This window comes from Marmota flaviventris, chromosome 10 (assembly GCF_047511675.1).
Source record: "Marmota flaviventris isolate mMarFla1 chromosome 10, mMarFla1.hap1, whole genome shotgun sequence".
Classification (NCBI taxonomy): Eukaryota; Metazoa; Chordata; class Mammalia; order Rodentia; family Sciuridae; genus Marmota; species Marmota flaviventris.
Window position 1 is genome coordinate 114,278,023 of NC_092507.1, and position 14,348 is coordinate 114,292,370.

Below are 14,348 nucleotides of genomic sequence, written 5' to 3' on the forward strand. Positions count from 1 at the left end.
TGGCCAATATCACTCCCCAACACTCCCTGCTTCTCATCCCTGATGTCTTTCCTTTACTGATGTCCCTCTCATTATCATGAGATCCACCACCATCTTTCTTTTTTTCTTTATCCTCTCTAGTTTCTGCATATGAGAGAAAACATACAACCCTTGACCTTCTGAGTTTGATTTATTTTGCTCAACATAATGGTCTCTATTCCATCTATTCTCCTGCAAGTGACATGATTTCATTTTTCTTTATGGCTGAATAAAACTCCATTGTGTATATATACCATTCATTAGCTGATAGAGACCTAGGCTGGTTCCATAGTTTGACTGTTATGAAATGTGCTACTAAACCTGGGTATGCATGCATCACTGTAGAATGATGACCTTAATTCTTTAAGATAAATACCGAGGAGTGGTTTAACTGGGTCATATGGTAGTTCATGATTAATTTTTTGAGGAACCTCCATATTGATTTCAATCATGGTTGTATTAATTTGCAGTTCCTCCAACAGTACAAAAGTGTTCCTTTTTTTCCACCTCCTCCCCAACACTTATTATTTGTATTCTTGATGACAGCCATTCTGACTGGTGTGAGAAAAAATCTCAGTGTAGTTTTGATTTGAATTTGTATAATTGCTAATGATGTTGAACATCTGTTCATGTATTACACGGTCCTTTGTATCCCCCCCCCCCCTCCCCGTACTAGGAATTGAACCACTGAGCTACATCCCCAACCCTTTTTATATTTTATCCTGAGACAAAGTCTCGGTGAGTAGCTGAGACTGGCTTTGAACTGAGACAGGTTTCTGAGGCCTTCATACTTGCAATCTCCCACCTCAGCCTTCCAAGTTGCTGGGATTATAGGCAAGAGCCACTGTGCCCTATTTCTTCCATTTTCATAAATAAATTGCCATTGCACTTGCAATTTTGTATATTGGTTTGGGATTTAGAAACAATTTGACTTGAAAACCCTAGGTGTGAACTGAGGGGTTTTGGCTCCTACTATCCTGAGCCATTTTCTTTATCTGTAGTGATAATCTTTGTTCCTATGAGCATTTGTTGAAACCCTGACTATTGAGGCAATATTCTAAGGAAAGCAGGCATCATAGGTTCAACCTCTAGTTAGTTTCCTTCTGATCTTTTAGTTAGTTTCCCTCTCCAGTTTTTATTTTAACTATATTTATTTGAGATTGTCAGTTTGAAAAAGAGAAGAGGCAGTATCACTATAAAAATGAATTACTTTGCTTTCTTCTTCTTCTTCTTTTTTTTTTTTTTAATTTGTACCAGGGATTGAACCAGCACTTAACCACTGAGCAATATTCCCAGCCCTTTTTATATTTTATTTTGAGACAGGGTCTCACCAAGTTTCTTAGAGCCTCAGCAATTTAGGAAGACCCTGTCTCAAAAATAAAAAATAAAAGGCCCTGGGGATGTAGTTCAGTGGTGGTAAAATGCCCCTGGGTTCAATTCCCAGTACAAAAAACCACAAAACAAAAGTTTGCCAACCCTTGTCTAGCATCATCATATGTAGGATATAGTAGGTTCTTAATAAATGGAGAAAGGGAAGAAAATTCCTATAAAGTAGAAGGCCAAAAAGCATTACATACTGAGGAACACAGAATTCTACCATATTATCAAAAGGCATCCCATGAAGCTTGAGTATTTCAATTTTTTTTTATTAATTTGCTGACTTGTTGAATCTTATAATGGCTTAGTGATATTTGAGAGCTGTTGATTTAAACTTAGTTAAGAGAAAAACAAATTTGATTAACAGCTGATAAATCTGCTGAAAGAGTTGTAATTGATAGTGTAACCATCCCCCTGCCACCCACCTGGCTTTGTTATTGTTCATTTATCAAGCATTTCCTGGGTAATTCTCTTTCTCCTTCCATTTCTCTCCTTCCTTCCTCCACTGCCCATTCCCCACCCCCCGCCTTTTTTGTGTGTGTGTGGTACTTGGAGTTGAGCAGGCCCTTGCACATGCTAGGCAACCCCTCTACCACTGAGCTTCATCCAGAGCCCTTTTTATTTTGATACTTTGAGACAGGACCTCTTTAAGTTGCCCAGGCTAGCTTCAAACTTCCTATCCTCCTGTCTCAGCCTCCCAAATAATTATGTGGCTATTGTGTAGAATATTGAAGCAGTGGTAGGCACCCATACTAAGGAGTTTGAACTTTATTCAGTTGGTTGTACAAAATCACTGAGTAGATACAATCAGGGAATTTACATAAAATTTAGCGTTTTACATATAATTCTGATGACAGTTCAAGCAGGGAAATTAGAAGGATAATGCTATTATCTAGGCAAAATATGATAAGTGGTGAAGAAAGCAAATATTGTCTAAAAACAATTTTACAGGGAGTAAAATTGACAAGACAGGAATTGCTATATAGGAGAGAAGGTACCTGATTTCTTGCTTGATCACTCCCATTTATGATAGTTCCATTATCAAAGATTCAGGGGAAAGGGATAGGTTTAGAATGAGTTTACTTTTGGGGAACCTATTATAACATCCATTTGTTAAGTAGATGTATGTCTGGAGCTCATATTAAGTATGATTTAAGGCATTTATCCATATTTAGGAAGTGGTGCTTAAAGCATCAATAAAGAAAAATACGCATAAGCAGTTTCTGGAGGTTTACATATTCTTTGGACTCCAGGTTAAAAAAATTTCTTGGTATAAATAGTCAGATGAGAATTTAACACCAAGCCCCGGGGGAACATCAGCATTTAAGGGATAAACAAAGACAAACTCATGGACCGTACTGAGGAATGATTGGCCATCAAGGAAGGATGATGTTTCAAGGAAGCAGTGATGAACAATGTCAGACCAAGAGAGAAAGCTTTGAAAAGTATCTCCTTAGCTTTGGCAGTTAGGTTATTAAAGATTTCAGCCTAAGAAGTTTAGTGGTAAATTGAGGGTAAAAGCCATATTGGAATGGGTTGAGAAGTGAACAAAAAGTAAGGAAGTGAAAACATTGAATTTATATTGTTCTTTTGAGTAATTTGCAGAAGGAAAGAGAGAGAAAGCAACAGTAGAAAAGAAATGTTTGACAGTGATGAAAGAAGAGATTGAAAAATGGAACTAATTAGTCAAACGAGTTCCCTGGGGATGATGAGATTAAGAGCATCTTTGGAGATTAGAGAAGACTGCTGAATCAGGATAAAGACTGGATCTGCCTTCTCTTTCCTCAACGCATTTTCACAGTTAGCACAATACTTGAAACATTTGTGCCATAAATATTTATGAAGCTTGAATTGGAGAGAGTAGGAATGATGAAGGTAGTTTGCTTGATGGCAATAAAGGAAGGAGAGAAGGTCTTGAGGAAAATTGTGGTTTTCTAATAGTTGTTGTGGGGTATCAGAGGGAGAACTGGCCAAATAAAAAAGAATCAGAGACCCATTCACTTACAAACAGCATGATCTCTGTCCAGGAGTAATAAATTCTTTGGGATAGGTAATATACATTTTAAAAGCTCTGTGATGTTAGTTGTTTCAGTGGAATAAGCTGAAAGTGATATAAAAGTTGAAACTGGTAGAATTGAGCAAAGTACCAGCATGAACGAGTTAGGGTTTGAAAATGGATTGAGGAATGGAGGATCTTTATAAAAGAGCATGAACTGGAAGTTTGATGGGGAAAATATCCTTTATCTTCATCCATTTGCTTTCTGCCACTAATTGCAGCTCTTTGAGGAATCATCTTGTAAGTTTTGACATTTCTATTGCTTCTTCCATTACAGGATTTATGACCAGAGGAAAATTGATGAGAACGAGAACAATGGTGTACTCAAGAAATTCTGTCCTCATCACCTGGTAAGATTCATGAAGGGCCAGTGACTCCTGGCTTCCCTGACTTGATCCCAAGTCAGCCTTTGAATTTGTTGGTATAGTGGGAAAAGCAGAGCTTGCATTTTCAAGTCATGCACCTGGATTTGAATCTTGGCTTCCCAACTTACCAGCTTTGTGATCTTGGGCAGTCAGTTCACCTCTGTTAGCCTATTTTCTCATCAAGAAAGTAGAGAGAACAGTAACAGCCTTGGACCATCATGGTGAGGCCTAATGAAACCATGTATATGAAATAAATGGCTAGCAGAGAGAAGACAACAAGGCCCTAAGATTTTCGCCTTTGAGGTGGTCATGTTTCATTAGTTGTACTCCTATCTGTCTCTCTGTTTTTCTCTCATTCTCTGGGAGAAGATATAGGGGAGTTTGAAGGAAAACCTGTTCCTGAAGATGGTATGCCAAATGGGGGGGTGGGGCGTCAGTCAGTATCTGCTCCTTATTGCAGGTGAACAGTGAGTCCAAAGCAAACATCACCTGTCTTGTGTACAGCCACGACGGCACAGGTACGTGAGCAGGGCCCAGCTCCTAGGCTGGCATGCCTCCTCTGTCTAGAGAGCTGCTGAGCCAGTGAGGCACGTGCCCTCCAGTGCTCACCACTGTGCTATAGCTCCAAGTGGAGCATCTGGGGAGTAGTTGCTGATGGTGAGCACATAGTGGGAGGATGCAGCAGTGTCCCTTGGAGATGCCAGGCACCATTTGCAGAATGCTGCAGATGATATTTGGCAGGGCCTGTCCTGAAGCCCAGGCTACTTGGCCTGAGCAGGTTCTTATGCCTTTTCTTATCCTGTGTGAATGGATGTGATCTTCCTGAGATCTTCCTCTGCTACCCCTGGGTTGGCAGTGTGTTCCTAGTCTGCCCTTACAACTTCACTTGCCTGCTGTTCCAACTGAGTAAGATGGGTGTTACACCTGGGTATTAGGAGGGGGCACTACTGGCAAGAAGCCCCATCCCAACCCCCAACTCCTGATTCCTGCATTTTTCAGCCTTTGCCTTCACTGCTGTGTTCTTGTTCTTGGCAGAGCTCCTGGCCAGTTATAATGATGAAGACATTTACCTCTTCAACTCCTCTCACAGTGATGGGGCCCAGTATGTTAAGAGATATAAGGGCCACAGAAATAATGCCACAGGTGAGACTGTTTTTCTAGGTTTCTGTGGCCAAATCCTATTGGCTTGGAGAACCGTAGTATTTTATTCAGCTTGTACATATGAAGTTACCTAAGGGATAGGCTTCTGTGTTCCTTGGGCAGTGAGAGTTGATCCCATTGGGCTGGCATTTTCATGTTTTCTCCACTTTGCTTGAGAGCATCTTCACTGCAGTAATGTTGCTTCTAATTGGTTTGAACATAAGACTTTACTAATTTTTTTTCTTTTTTCTCTGTATTTTAGGTAAATTTTTAGGCAAATTCCAAATGGGTACAAGAGCTTATTAAGGAATCAGGGAAAACCTGCTTTAGTCAGTGATGCTGAATTACTTAAAATGGGTCATAAGCTTGTACCACTAGGGAGGGAAGAGGTTTGTTTGGTTTTTTTTTTTGTTTGTTTGTTTGTTTTTGAGTGAGGCGGAGGAGGAGTTGTGATAGTATCTAGTTTAAATTTGCAGTGAAGATTGACCTTTTTTTATTCAGTGTCTGTGGTTTCCATACTTTGGGGCAAATTAGAGTCACCTGATAGTCATATTTTATAAGTACCAATGCCTGGTGCCCACTCCCATATGTTCTGATTTCATTGGTGTAGGGTGCAACTTGAGTGCTGGTACTTTTGTAAAGTTCTCGTTCTAATGTACAGAAAAGTTGGGGAATCACTGACTTTTGTTGTTACCACTCCTAACAGTCCTGTCATAATTTGACTTGGAGGCAGGAGTTACATTTACTTTTTCTTTGAGCTGATGAGAAGGGAAGGAAAAATCTGTACTTGGATCTCAGCCCACGGGAAGAATAACAGCATCATGGCCAGTATGGATGGCTTTAGTAGTTGGGACTCCTGGCTGCTTTTGCTAATTTTAGAGAGTGGAGCCCTGTTATTCAGAGTCCTGGTAGAAAGCATAATTCAAATGAGTTAGGTGATTGTGGCATATACTTTCATCAGTCTCAGATCAGTCAGTGACCCAAGAAGCACTGACAAATTACCAATGAAATATATAGTAAAGATAATCCTAGAACATTGGTGAATGCTGCCTGGCAATAGGCAGAGTTAGTACATGTAGGTTCAGATGGGTAAGGTCATTAGTGAGACCTGATAGAGTATAAATGAGGCAGGCTATTGCTAAGCAACTGGAGACTCCTCTGTCCTGCAGAGCTCGTTGAGAGAATATAAGGAGTCTCTGGGACTGGTGTGATTCTTATAATTATCTGTTATACATGCATAATCTTTTGGTTTGATTTGTAAAGATGAAAGGAATTATTTGGCTTGCAGCTAATTTGGAGTTTGTGAATATTTAGTTATTTTTCCCTGTGAGAAATATATATAGGCCTGATGCCAATCCTCATGTGGTTTATTCCCTCATTTATTTCAGTAAAAGGCGTCAATTTCTATGGCCCCAAGAGTGAATTTGTGGTGAGCGGTAGTGACTGCGGGCACATCTTCCTCTGGGAAAAATCATCCTGCCAGATCATTCAGTTCATGGAGGGGGACAAGGGAGGTGTGGTAAGTATGGTATGCTGAGCCGACTGGCTCCATAGTATTTCAGGTCAATAAGGTAGGTTTTAGTAGGGACCCTGAATGTTCACTGTGGCTACCTAATATCATGTCTTAGAGGTCCAGCCAACTAACTACATTTAATTAAAAGGCAGCATAGTCTGAGGATGCTGAGAGGTATTGTGTTGTGTTTTGTTTTTGTTTGGTTTTGGTTTCAGTTTTGTTTGTTTGATTGCTGGGTTCAGTCCCCAGCACTACTTTACAACTGAGTCGCCTCTCCACCCTATTTATTTATTTACTTACTTACTTATTTATTTTTGGTGCTGGGGTTTTAACCCAGAGGCACTTTACCACTGAGCCACATCCCCAGCCCTTGTTTTTGAGACAGGATCTCACTAAGTTGCTCAAACTGGCCTCAAACTTGAGATCCTCCCGTCTCAGCCTCTCAAGTCACTTGGATTATAGGCGTGTACCACCTTGCCCAACTTTGGTTTTTTTGTTTTTTTTTATAAAGAGGGAGGGAGGGAGAGAGAGAGAGAATTTTTAATATTTATTTTTTTAGTTATTGGCGGACACAACATCTTTGTTTGTATGTGGTGCTGAGGATGGAACCCGGGCCGCACGCATGCCAGGCAAGCACGCTACCACTTGAGCCACATCCCCAGCCCCCCAACTTTGTTTTTGAGACAAGGCCTTGCTAAGTTGTTGAGGCTTGCCAAAGACTTGCAATCCTACTGTCTCTCATTTCCCAAGTGGCTCCAATTTCAGGTGTGCACCAACATACTCAGCTTAAGCACACCTTTTCCAGAAGAGTGACCATTAGAGTTCAGGGCACATCATATACACTGTTAAAGATGCCTCCAGGTTTCATCCTCTATCCTAGATCAGATAAAAGTGCAAAGGAACATTTTTTGAGTAGTTGGGAAAATAAGTATATGGTTTATATATTAAGTAACATGGTATCCAACATTAGATTTATATCATCTGGTAATATTTATGTAGAAAAATATCTTTACACTTAGTCGACACATGTTGAAATATTTAAGGTTGAAATGTCACGCCTACTTTCAAATGGATGTGTGCATGTATAGGGAGAAAGCAAATGTGGCAAAATATGTTTTTTTTTCTCAAAAAAAGAATGGATGAGCAGCCTGCTGTATAACCCTTGATTATGTCACAGTCTAGTCTGCCTGTCTTTGAGTTTTGCAGGCAACCTCTGTGGAGATAGGGCAAAAAGACAGTGAGGATCAAGTTAAGGAGTGGAGAGTGGTTACCTTTTAAGATATATCTAGTTAACCATGTCACTTTTTCTTTTTTAAGACCCAGAATTAGGAAAAAAGTTTAGAACTTCCTATTATAAGGTTTTTAGACCACAGAAGATAGGAAAGAGACAGTTTGAAAGGCTAGGTTGTACTAATTACCCAAGATAGTCTGGTTACCTGTGGCCTCTAAATAATGATTGAGACTGAACTGCTTGGACTTCCTTCCTTTTCATTCTTTCTAAGCTGTGGGAAACTTCAGAGAGCCTAGCCATGACTTTATGAGGTTTACCAGAGAATGGTTTTATAATTTAGAATGGTTCCTTGCAATCAGGAACCCATTCCGTCTTGTGTTTTTCTTACCTTGCTCTGAGAATATTTCAGATTTTCCTCTAAATTTTTGAGACCTGGGACCAATATAAAACAGGGCTTCTATAACCTGAATGCAATAAGAGAGAAGGTGTGTCCCTTTCTTCCCTGCTTCATTTCCTACTCTTCCATAGGTCCCCTTCTATCATCTGTAGTTAACAAATCCAAAACACTATAGAGTCTTTTTTTTTTCCTTTGGTATTGGGAATTGAAACCAATGGTGTTGTATTACTGAGCCACATCTGAGTTCTTTCATTCCTTTTAGTTTTTATTTCGAGACAGGATCTCTTTACATTGCTAAGGATCTTGCTTAGTTGCTAAGGTTGGCCTTGAACTTGTGATCCTCATGCCTCAGCTTCCCAAGTTGCTTGGATTATAAGCATATGCCACAGCACCTGGCACACTGGAGTCTTAATGAGAAATTACGCAATGGGCATGTAATCAGAAGGAAATCCAAAGGGACCTTTGAATCCTTCCCCCACCTCTACCCCTCTTTTTGGTACTAGGATTGAACCCAGGAGCACCTTACCACTGAGCTACATCCCCAGCCTTTTTTATTTTGTCTTGAGACAGAATCTAAGTTGCCATGGTTGATCTCAAACTTGAGCCAGTGAATCCTTTCTTGATAATCAACTATTGTCTTGCATTCTGTTCCAGAGAGATGAAGGGATGAATGCCCTTCTCCCAGACCAGCACTTATTTGTTCTCCAGAAGCACTCTGCAGGCCGGTTTGCTTTTAGTTTAGCCAGTACCAGGGTTGGATGATTAATCCAGGTACTCAGGAGGAGAGAGCATCTACTTGAAATGGCCTGAGTTCTAGTGGTTTTAAGAATGAGAGACTAGATAGAACAAGAAATAGAGACTGCCCACTGAAGTGAGCTTCCTTACTTGTCCTTGCCTCTGTATAAGCTGCATGATCTGTGGTCCTACCTTGGCTCTCTCTTTTTTTTTTTTTTTTTTGTCTTAACCTTCCAGCAATGGAGGTTACCAGACTCCAGCCTCAGTGGAGATTGTGAAACAATTCTATATCACAAAGTAGAATCTTAGAACTGGAGCAATTTGAGAAGTCATCGTCCACCTTTCCTAGGTCTCCTAACTCTTATTTTGGGTTCCTTTCTTTGTTCCCATTCAACTTCACAGGGACAAGGGTGGGGAATTTCAAAGGACAACTCCTTACTCTCCCGAGAGCACTTTGATGCTTTATTCCATTTCCTACATGCCCCCAGCCCAGTCATCTAAGGCCAGAGCTCTTTTCTCTGCTCAAGAATTAATGAGAGGTAAGTTCTGGCATTCAGACAGGTCTGGTGAATTGACCAGGTCCCTGGTCCAGAAGTTCTCTATTGGCTTCCCTACAGGCTCCACCTCAGGTACTGTATGTAATTTATTCTCTTGTTCCTCTCTTGCCATTGGCTTTATCCTAGTCTTAAATATTAAGACTCCCCTGAGCTTTCCTTAGCTTTATAATTTTGCTGATTTGTTGAAGCCCAGCTATCTCAGAGTATATATAGGTCTATAGCAAAGGTTTATCAGGAGCTGGATGAATGAATTCAGGTTTGTATGTGTAAGTTGACACATACCTTTTGATAATATTTTCAGGCCATGGAGTTTATTTCTAGTGCCTCCTTATGCTCCATATCCGCTGCCTGAAAGAGCCAGATATTAACTGCAGTCACAATCTTAGGCTCAGATTTAGATTGTATTCTCTGAGCATTTGTTTATCTATAAAATGGAAGTCAATGAAGGTTGGGAATCTGCTATTCAGCTTTATTCTCTGTGCTTGCCCCTAGCTTCTCCTTAGTTGCTCTCTGACTGAAGGTAAGGCAGGGGAGATTGGTCCAGAGAGAACCATAAAAGGAGCTTTTTGCCAGGGGTTATTATTTTCTTAGACTGCAGGGCAACTGCAAGGCAGGGTGTCTTATCTATTTCTCATCTGACTAAAAGCCTGAAAATGCTTTAGCAAGCTAGATCTGTATCTAGCTCTTCCTGTGGGGATGGGAACTGCCCTGCCCTGCCCTGTTAGGAAAACTCAAGTTTCCAAATCAGACAGCAGGGGGCATAGGTGCTTTCAGACAGAAGGAAATTGCCTCAGTCTTAAGATTTATCGGTGAAAAATACAGAGGGTAGCTAAAATTGATGCAGTGGGTGCTCCAGGGAGCTGCCTTATTTATATTGTGCTGCCCTATAGCTGAGTTTATTGTGTTCTTAGGGCAGATAGCATGATGCTGTCCCCTGGGATATATAGGATTTGGAAGCAGACACCAGCCTCCATCATTTCCCCCTCTAGCTCAGCCTCCTCTTCCCCAGCCTCTGCCTTCCACCAGTTAGTAAACAGTGCCAAGTGAATATAATTGTTTTCTCACTCTTCTCTGGGGGCTCACTGGCAGCTACTGCTTTCTTCATTTTTAAAAATTTATTTGCAACTTCATGAAAGCCACTGAGTTATTCTTTTTTGAGCCTCAAGCAAATTGGAACTTTTAGGGTATAGAGTGAATGAGATCATCCAGACCTCGTAGCCTTCTTGTGAAGCCAACAGTAAACATGGCCACTCACTCACCCAATCCTAGGGCTGTGTCCAGGAATGAAGCCACCACTGACTAATGCATAGGAAATGTTAGAGGGGCCTGGTCTTGTACTCAGTTTGTCCAGTGTCTCCTCCACCCTTGGGGCCCTTTGGCCTAAGCTCAGGATGGGAGGGTCTGCCTTTCTAGCAGCTGCTTCAGCCCTAATCGAGCTCAAGGTGAGTAGTGGATTTTAAACCCTGCTCCCACATACCACTTAGCCTGTGTTTTCCTTTTCTCCTGACCAGGTCAACTGTCTTGAGCCCCACCCTCATCTGCCAGTGTTGGCAACCAGTGGCCTAGACCATGATGTGAAGATCTGGGCACCCACAGCTGAAGCTTCTACTGAGCTGACCGGGTTAAAGGATGTAAGTGGCTGACTGCAGAACTTTTCTTTCTACTTATTCACATGCTGTTAGGATTCTTCATTGCCATAGGAAGGAATGACTTGCTGCCCAGTTCTTTAAGGACATTACTCTTATGCCCTCCCCAAACATTCCTGTTCTTCTCTCTGGAGGAGCAGTCCTGTTACAGGGGACAGCTATGAATGCCTCTTGTTGGTAGTAGGATGGGGTAGGGAGCATTCTTTAGGAACTATTATTCTGTATTAAAGCCTCCCACCTTCTCAGTGTCTGAACCCAGGATATCCTTTCCTAATTGAATCTGGCTCCACTTCAGTGTAACAGCACCCAAGGAAGCTTTTATTGGAATGGAACACCAACCTTCTTGATTAGGTCCAGGGTCCCTATTCATTTACTGTCCCCAACCCCAACCCTTTTGGGTTTCAGGTGATTAAGAAGAACAAGCGAGAGCGGGATGAAGATAGCTTACACCACACTGACCTGTTTGATAGCCACATGCTCTGGTTTCTTATGCATCACCTGAGACAGAGACGCCATCACCGGGTAAGCTGGGGTTCGATGTGAGCTCCCAAGGGCAGTGACCCTCTTAAGAGGGCTACAAAGTTCCAGTGCACACCTCCTCACTAAATTAAGGAGGAGTCAAGTGATCTTGGTTGGGTTTCCCATCCATTGGTCCCCTGTTCCCTTCAGAGCCCCCAGAGGAAAGGTTGGTGTCTGCTCTTATCTTCTGTCACCATACATGCAGAGTGCTATCTTCATAAGGGCAATGGTAAGAGGGTGGGAAGGGAGTGGAGAAGAAATGTCTTAGGGTACTTTTTTGTATTTACTGTCATGCTTGACGAGGCAGGGGTCAGCAAACTGGCAGTTGGCCTACTGCCAGTTTTTGTAAATAAAACTTTATTGGAAACACAGCCACATCCATTCTTCATATTGTCTATGACTGCTTTCATGGTACAGTGGCAGAGTTGAATAGCTTCGACAGAGACCATGTGGCCCACAAGTCTGAAATATCTACTCTTTGGCCCTTTAAGAAAACACTGCTGATCCCTGGCCTAGCTAAGACCTTACAGTCTTGTTCTTGATCAGGAAAAATACTAACAAGGCTTTCCCATTCCACAGCGCTGGCGAGAACCTGGGGTTGGGGCCACAGACGCGGACTCTGACGAGTCTCCCAGCTCCTCAGATACATCGGACGAGGAGGAGGGCCCCGACCGGGTGCAATGCATGCCATCCTGAGGCCTCATGCCTAAGAGGGGCGGGCTGGGGCTGCCAACCCGATCCTGCCTGGGCACTGCTTTCCTGACCCAGGCCCTTAAATTCAGCAGAAACGCACTTTGGACTTTTTGTTTAGAAGATATCCCAAGAGAAGGACAGACCAGACGGGGATTGAACCAGCAGACAGCACCTAGGAGTGGGAGTTGAGCCCTGGAATGGGTTCTGTGGGGAGGCACAAAGGACTCAGCAGAAATGGCCTCTCCCTGAAGCTTTTTTTTGGGGGTGGTGGGGAGCCTGTTTTGTTAACTGGTTTAGGATAGGCAATGGGGCTTCTTTTAATCTCCCTTGTTTCCTTTGTGGGGGTGGGGTGAGGGCAACAACTGGCTGTTCAGTACCAAGGGGCCAGAGTGGAGGGTAGGAGTGCCACTCGCTCTTTGGTTTAGGTTTTTGACCTTTTTTTCCCTTTGTTTTTTAAATTCTATGACAGTTTCATTGTTTTCCCCCTGAGCAAATCTATCCCAGGATCCTGTTTTTCTGGGAAGTCCTTAGAGCCCTTAACCATCCCACACTTCTCACTTTCCACCTCATTCATTCTCTGTACTCATCACAGTGTTTTGCACTTGATTATGTATCCTTCACTCTCTCCTCTTCATCCCATCACCCCCTAAATAGGTCTGGTGAAGGAGATTGGAGAGAGGTGGGAGGAGGGGCAGAGGTGGAAGAAGAATAGGAAGGATATTACCTCTTCTGTTATTTTTTTTTTTTTTTTAAGAATTGTTTGGTGGCAGCAATCTCCCTGTCCCTATCACTATTAGAGGCCTAATTTTATATCTATAAATATATTAAAAAGCAAGTCAAACTTGGATGTATCAAGTTAAAATTATTGTCAAAGTTTAAATACCTATATATTCTCTATGAATGCAATAAAGGGACTTAAAGGAAGAATGAGCAAGAGTAATGATGTCAAAATGACACCCATGGTTAACGTGCCCTTTATATATGGCCATTAAAGCCTGGGGCTTACTCTTAGGTTTTTAGGAGGCTCAATAATGGAAGGATCCTCAGTTCTGCCCTTTTCTGCCTGGATATAGGGGTTGGAAAAACATTTTCTCTAAACTCTGCCTCAGATCCCCTAACTCTCCTTAAGTCTCATGGGAGCTCCCAGGATGGGTGTTCAAATCAGAGGCCGGCCTATTTTTAAAACATAACAGACCTGTGACATTAGAAAGGGCGCTGCCACCCACTGCCTACTCTCTCCCGATCTTGTGTATGACAGAAGATACACACATTCTCTTAGCTATGATTCTTTAAGCAGTCCGGCTCCATATCAGCCCTTCCTAATGAAAATAGTAAAGGGCAAATTTCTTGGGTTTGATTTTATGTAAATTTTGTCCACCTCTTGGTATCTTGGGATTGAGGGACAAGAAAGACAGTGATCTAACCAGGCACAGTGGTGCATACCTATATAATCCCAGTGATTCAGGAGACTGAGGCAGGAGGATTTTAAATTCAAAGCCAGCCTCAGTAATTTATCGAGACACTGTCTCAAAAGGAAAAAAAAATATATAGATTTGGGATGTAGCTCAGTACTAAAGCACTCCAGGTTCAATTCAAAGTACCCAGAAAAAGAAAGAAAACAGGATTCTGGTGGCTAGGGTTTGGACACCTCTCTTATCACTTGTCACTGAGTATGAAAATCCTATTTGAATTCTTGCCCTTAACTGCTTTTGCTGCTATTTCTCTGCCCCCAATTTCCACAAGATCCAGTTAGGAATTCTGCATCCTGGAACAGTTGGATTCTACTAAACCAGGCCGTGAAGAAGAGGGGGAAAAAGTGAGAGGATGGTAGTGCCAGACATTCCTTCCTCCTGCCCCTTTTCCTAGCAGCTCTCAGACTCGATGTTAGCTATTGCACTTTCTTCCTGAGGTAGGGAATGTGTAGTGACTCAAGTGGTTTGTCTCCATATTGCTAGTGGAGTGATACGGTGGGACTTAAAACCATGCACTCTGGAATTTGTTGTATTTTCTCAGTAAAGCTTTCCCCCACACTCTGCTGCTGTGTGTGATATGTGGCCCATTCATTCATTATAGACTGCTTTTGTTCCTTCCATTGTAGGTG

At 42.0% G+C, this 14,348-nt stretch overlaps 1 protein-coding gene across 4 annotated transcripts in view; it reads left to right on the forward strand.

Annotated features, from left to right (window-relative positions):
- The window catches only part of Dcaf8 (DDB1 and CUL4 associated factor 8), a 47,257-nt gene extending 32,975 nt beyond the window's left edge, over positions 1-14,282 (forward strand). For all 4 annotated transcript variants that reach the window (XM_027950734.2, XM_027950738.2, XM_027950737.2 and 1 more), the window contains 7 exons: positions 3,729-3,801; positions 4,277-4,334; positions 4,852-4,959; positions 6,345-6,475; positions 10,901-11,020; positions 11,441-11,557; positions 12,134-14,282. In XM_027950734.2, the coding sequence (XP_027806535.1) occupies positions 3,729-3,801; positions 4,277-4,334; positions 4,852-4,959; positions 6,345-6,475; positions 10,901-11,020; positions 11,441-11,557; positions 12,134-12,250 (724 nt within the window). In that variant the 3' untranslated portion in view covers positions 12,251-14,282. The remainder of the gene's footprint in view (positions 1-3,728; positions 3,802-4,276; positions 4,335-4,851; positions 4,960-6,344; positions 6,476-10,900; positions 11,021-11,440; positions 11,558-12,133) is intronic.
- Positions 14,283-14,348: the final 66 nt, after the last annotated feature.